Source organism: Abrus precatorius, unplaced genomic scaffold (assembly GCF_003935025.1).
Source record: "Abrus precatorius isolate BTA unplaced genomic scaffold, Abrus_2018 Scaffold8, whole genome shotgun sequence".
In the NCBI taxonomy this organism is placed as follows: domain Eukaryota; kingdom Viridiplantae; phylum Streptophyta; class Magnoliopsida; order Fabales; family Fabaceae; genus Abrus; species Abrus precatorius.
Genome location: NW_020874428.1, coordinates 20,454,768 through 20,460,743, shown reverse-complemented (window position 1 = coordinate 20,460,743; position 5,976 = coordinate 20,454,768). Strand labels below are relative to the sequence as shown.

At 33.0% G+C, this 5,976-nt stretch overlaps 2 protein-coding genes across 3 annotated transcripts; both read right to left on the bottom strand.

Annotated features, from left to right (window-relative positions):
• Window positions 1–227: 227 nt before the first annotated feature.
• LOC113848278 (UDP-glycosyltransferase 71K1-like) lies at window positions 228–1,616 on the bottom strand. Its single transcript, XM_027477733.1, has one exon. It carries the CDS (start codon window positions 1,614–1,616, stop codon window positions 228–230), a length of 1,389 nt encoding a protein of 462 aa, XP_027333534.1.
• Window positions 1,617–3,187: 1,571 nt separating this feature from the next.
• LOC113846727 (probable NAD(P)H dehydrogenase (quinone) FQR1-like 3) lies at window positions 3,188–5,446 on the bottom strand. Of its 2 annotated transcripts, none has more exons than XM_027475306.1 (5): window positions 5,373–5,432; window positions 4,905–4,978; window positions 4,656–4,749; window positions 4,172–4,437; window positions 3,188–3,649 (listed from the first exon to the last, which is right to left on the bottom strand). In XM_027475306.1, the coding sequence occupies exons 2-5, from the start codon at window positions 4,928–4,930 to the stop codon at window positions 3,424–3,426; spliced, it is 612 nt and encodes a 203-aa protein (XP_027331107.1). In that variant the 5' UTR covers window positions 4,931–4,978; window positions 5,373–5,432; the 3' UTR covers window positions 3,188–3,423. The 2 variants fall into 2 exon arrangements, with proteins under 2 accessions (XP_027331107.1, XP_027331106.1); XM_027475305.1 differs by having other exon boundaries at window positions 3,331–3,649; window positions 4,905–4,973; window positions 5,372–5,446.
• Between the last annotated feature and the right edge of the window lie 530 nt (window positions 5,447–5,976).

Below are 5,976 nucleotides of genomic sequence, written 5' to 3'. Positions count from 1 at the left end.
GTTTATCAGAAAATTTTTCATGGTTAATACTAAAATAACTAAGCCACTATGCACCAGCAATTTGAATTTTCAACTTACATTAAGCCAACAGTCTTGTTACAACCACATCTTGCTTATACAATTAGTGCCTTCCAATCATAACTATAGTAACTAAAATAATTTAACTTATTTATTCATTGATTCAAAGAAAGGGGCAACCCATCCATGAGATAAAAAAGCGACATTCATCAATTGCTACATGTCATATTATCAATAAGTTTCCCAACAGAAATGAAAGAAGACCCACCACTTAGAACAGCTTTCCTAGCTATCTCTTTAATCTCTTCCACCTTCTTGTGCACTCCATTATCTCTATTCATCAGTTTTTTCACCCCTTTCACTACCTCCTCTGCCATTACAAGATCACCACCAGTTCTGTAATCCAATCTCAACTCCACTGCTAATCCCAATTCCTTCACCATTCTAAAAGCATTCAATTGTTGTTCTGCATAGATAGGCCATGTCAATATAGGTACTCCAAACCACAAACTTTCCAAAATAGAGTTCCACCCACAATGAGATACAAACCCACCAATGGCTCTATGGGCCAAAGCCTCCACCTGGGGTGCCCATTCACATAACATTCCCTTACCTTCCATCCATTCTAAGAACCCTTCAGGTAAGGTTCTCCCTGCATTGTCTCTAATTGGTGGAGAATGCATAGCCCACAAGAACTTAACCCCACAATGCTGAAGTCCTAGTGCTATTTCTCTTGTTTGAGATGGATCAAAGCTTGCCCTACTACCAAAACATAGATACACAACAGAACAAGGTGGTTGTTCATCTAGCCATTTCAATATTTTGTCATGCTTGGCTTGGTCTAAATTACCTTTGACTTTGAGATCAATCAAAGGACCAACAGCATAGATAGGAGGGGTTTCACCATGAGATAATGCATCAATAGCGTATTTCTCCAACTCTGAAAAGGTATTAATAATAATCCCTTTGGCGTCTTTGAACCTTTGAGCAAGCTTGTAATAGGCAACATATCCACCATCTTTGCTAAAAACAGCATTAGGCAAAACGCTTGAAGGAACTAGATTGGCGAAACCCGGAAGCAACAATTCAGGATCAGAATCATTGAATACATCATCAATTTGGCGTTTCTGGAGAGAAAGAAAGAGACTCAAGTATCCTACATTAGAGGGCATAAACAAAAAAGAAGGAATACCCAGTTCATTTCCCACATCAATCATGTGAACACAGAAAAGATCTAGGACTAACCCAATAACTGGATTTGAATAAGTTGATAGAATGTTTTGCACTGTGGCTTTAACATGAGGTATGAGGTCTTGCATGAAGGTCAAGAGGTAGTATGGTAGTGATTTCAATAGCTCCTGTGGAGGTGGTTGTACACGAGGTAGATCAATGAGTTTGATTTGAGGTTGTGATGTTGTGATTGATTTGATGTATTCATCTGAGGAGGGAGCGTAAGGGAGCTTGATAGAGAGGACTGTGATGGAAAGATGGTTGTCACTTTTGATTAAGAGTTGTGCTAATTGGAGGGCTGAAGCTAAGTGGCCAATACTTGGTAAGGGAAAGAAGATTAGTTCTGATTTCTCCTTCATCTCAACCATTGATTTTACTGTATGGTGGAACTTTGAACAGAGGAAGTTTCTGTTTAGCTGTTGCCTTATGAGGTGTAGCTATTTGTGAGTTTGATTAAAGATTTAAACTTCAATTTGATATTTCATTGTAAAAGATAAATGCAGATGGGAAATGAGAACTAATGGTGTAGACGTGTAATCAATTACTTTTAGCTGCATAGAAAATTCAGGAAGTTCCAAAGAAAAAAACAAACTATCCATGATCCATCTGTTTGGTAGGGTACGGGAACAAGACAATAAACAGAAGAAAAATAATTATAAAGAAAAAATTTGTTCCTGAAAATAATTTCTATTTTTTTATTCGACTAAATAAATAAAAATAAATCTTTATTTGTGTTTTTTTACTTCATTCTTTTTTATCAAACAAAGCATAAGATTAAAAAGACATAATTAGAAAGTAACAAATAATTTTCACATAATAATAATAATAATAATAGTAATAATAATAATAGTGTGCACTGATCATCAACATGCTATTATAATATTACAGCTGGAGACACCGACAGGTGTGTAATTACACTATTTAATGTTAGCGTTAACTCCTTTATATTTAATGTAGGTTACTTTTTGTTTCATAAGTTTTAAATTAGTTTCATTTAAAAAAAATTAAAAGAAATTTCTAAATTGATGGTATTACATTATATAAAAATTCTACGTCCCTTAAAGTAATAATATTAATAAATTTATTAAGACAATATGTCTTGACAAAAAGCTTTCACCCACAAGAGGTTAACTGGATTTAAATTGAAGATAGTAATTAGATTTTGATTTAACAGTGGGTAGAAGTGAGTTTGCGTCTAGTTAATAATACGCACATATAAATAGATTTTTAATAATTTTTAAATAAATTATTCTGTTTTTAATATTTTTATTACAAATTAATATATTTTTAAATTTTTAATATACATTTAACTTTCGATGTTGGATATACGAGTAATGTTTACGTGTGTAGGAAAATATGGTCATGGGAAAGAGAAAAAAACAGATGAAGTAAAAGAAAAAAAGTCTTAAAATTTATTACTTAATAAACCAGAGAACAACTTTTTGTTCTGCTTACAACAATATCAAAAGTTAACAAAAAAAATAAAAAATAAAATACTAAACAGCTTCTTAATCTCATCAGTAATACTCATTTGCGGTTCTCTTTTCCAGAAATTTGGGTATAAACCACTAAATAGAACAGAATAAAAGGTTTTGGCTATCATTGAATGCATTCTACATCTCACCAATAACATAAGGCCAAGCCTATAGGCAAAAATTAGATCCACACTCCAGAAGAGACCAAAATTGAAGAGTTTAGGTTACTAATTGGCACCAGAAGATGATTCTATTTCCAAGCTGAAAATTGCTGAACTCCACTGGACAATTGTGATTATATTATATTACAGATATTAGTCCTGTTTAGGTAAACTTTTCAACAAATACTTACAATAAAAAGAAAATAAAGAAATAAAATGGATCAAAATTTCCCTGTGTTAAAATTATAACCTATACACATCTATTTTTGGAGAAGTTACATGAAAAAACTTCTTAAAAAGTTGATGCAGAATAATTTATTTTGTTTTCTGATTTGTGTTATTAGAATAATTTAGGAGTTTTCTTGAAAAGGCAACAGAAGATATACATTGTTGCAGCCACAGTACCCAGAAAACGAAAAGCAACAAGAGGCCTTTCAATGTGTGTCTATAAATGAAAGTAATTCTTCTGTACAATCAGTTCTTGACAATGTAGCACTTCATCGTTCATAGTATCTATTATGCATTTGTTATACACAAGGTTAGTTTTTCAGCTTTTTTGCGATTTCAGCAACATATTTACCCTGGTAAAAGGCCTGTTGCAGTTCCAGCTCTGTAGGTTGGCGTGATCCATCGCCTGCAAAAGTTCCAGCTCCATATGCGGAGCCTCCTTTAACCTCTTCCATCTCGAACATGCCCCTTCCAAAGGTGTATCCAAGGGGAACAAAAAGCATTCCATGATGAGCTAATTGAGTTACAGCTGTCAATCTGCAACCATGACAGAAAAAGGAACTCAAAACTAGAATCAAGTGCCCATAGGCTGATTGCACAAATCATGAGACATTGTAGATGGAAATAGTTCATACCAGTGGAAGTTCTTGGTAAAGTTAAAAGGAAGTCATGCCAAGCAATATCAAGTCTTAAGTAAAAATAGTAATTCCAATGTATGATCAACAATTGTAGAGACAAGTTGATTCATTCACTATGATCAGGGTCTTGCTAACAAATATGCTAAGTATACTAATTAAGGAATCAACAACTAGAAACTTTAATTGAAAATCACATTAAGAGAACATTGGAAATTATGAGAGAGGTGCTTTATTACACTTCATAGTTTTCACTTTTGATTTCTTAATCAGTATCTTATTTACACTGGTGAATACTGGTTAGCATTTGCCTTATTATTGTTAATTTACAGTAAAATGGTTTGTATTCTTTTATGCTTAAGTGAGAAGAACCAAATGAAACACTTTGTGAGGAAATGTGAAGTAGGGATGGATGGATACTTACGCTGACAGTTCTTGGCCTCCCCCATGGAAACCGGTGCTCCAGAAGATTCCAGCAGGTTTTCCTGCCAGTGCTTGGGATGCCCATAGCTCACTACTGGCATCAAAGAAGGCCTTGAACTGGCTTGGCATCATGCCAAAACGAGAAGGAAAACCAAAGATAAAACCATCAGCCTCCAGAAGTTGTTCTGGCCTTATGTCTTCTACATCATTTGGTTTAGCAGGGGCCTTCAACTTTTCCAATATTACATCCGAAAACATCTCAGGGACCTGTCTTCAGCATATTCAAAACAAACTACCAACTGAGATTGAAAGGATCCTAACTTAGAACTGAAAAATTGCAGTCTTCAAACCGCAATTTTGGCCACTATATTGCAGTTTTTGAGGTCTCTATAACACATAGCAAGTGCAATTGCAGCTGCATTTGCCTGCAATTTTGCTAATTACATGCAAGATACTTGCACATTCTAACTAATCTAGAAAATTACCCGCCATAGTGTTGCTTCAACACCTTCAACAGCAGCAGCCCCTCTGTGCACTTCTCTTGCCATAGTGTCTACATGTCCATACAAGGAGTAATACCTGCAAAAATTGATGTTATACATAATAGTCACAACACCATAAATTTCAATTTTATGTCATCATATTTACGAATGCTTGGGTTATAACATAACATCTGCAGTGCACTATGCATCAGAACGAAAATGCAAATAAAGTAGTAGTTGAAACATACTTACACAACATAAACCTTGGTGATAGCCATCAAGTGAAATACTAATTTTGCCTTGGTGCTTATAGTACTAGCCGGCCCCTGGATGAGCACAACATCAAGCAATTATACCATGTTAATTCTACAAGAAACTTTAGAAGGATGAATTTAGCTGATTAAATTTCATTAACGAATTTTGTAATTTAAATTAAATTTATTTTAAAAAGTCCAAGTATGCCCACAGGACAACAAATCAAAGATTATTGTTTAATCAGTGGTAGAAAGAAATGGGGTGAGCTCCTCTCTTACCAAAGGAAAAAATTGATTGATAAAATAAAGCTAATACCTCAATGAAAGATGAATAAGATAACGAGATAAACAAAAAAATAAGAAGTAGATTTAGTTGAGTTGCAAAGTGATGATTATTTTGGGAAAAACAATAAAAAGCTAAAGCAATCGAATTCATCATCGTACGGATAAAAAGAGAGAAGCAAACCTTAGATATGAGATAATCAGAACAGAGAGGGGCAGTGCATACATGAGGCAGAAAACAATGGTTTTTATTGTATGTTTATGTTTGTGTTTTATATATTTACGAAGAAAAGAGCAATGAAGAAGCAAAACTTGATTGCGTATATTGGTTGGTGTCAAATTGGATAGAGAGCCAAAGTTTACGTGGCATTGACACAGACTGGTGACGTGGAGAACTGTGTGTGACGAAAGACTATCGATATCTTCTATGTAAAAGTTAGATACACTAAACCAATAAATAAATATATTAACACTATTCATTATTTTTACATTAAATTGTTAAATAAACATTTTTCGTGATTTTTTATAACCACTTTAAAATTTTAATGCCAGGGATATATAAAAAAAATTTAAAAATAGTACTATTTTATTAAAAATTATAATATTCAATATTATTAATCTATTATAAAATTTATGTCATTGAAATACTCCTTATTTCTTATATAATTTTTAATGTAATTTATCAGTACATAATAAAATTTTATTGTAGAATTGAGTTTAACATATTATTAATGATAAATATTACAATTTATTTAAAAACTATTATCTTTTAATTTTTAACTTGTATT

Coding starts and splice junctions, on each gene's coding strand:
- LOC113846727 (XM_027475305.1), bottom strand. CDS start 4,930: ATGGCTATCACCAAGGTTTATGTTGT. Junction 4,438..4,655: donor TTGAAGCAACACTATGGCGG/GTAATTTTCTAG, acceptor TGCTGAAGACAG/GTCCCTGAGATGTTTTCGGA. Junction 3,650..4,171: donor GGAGGCCAAGAACTGTCAGC/GTAAGTATCCAT, acceptor TCATGGTTGCAG/ATTGACAGCTGTAACTCAAT.
- LOC113848278 (XM_027477733.1), bottom strand. CDS start 1,616: ATGGTTGAGATGAAGGAGAAATCAGAACTAATCTTCTTTCCCTTACCA.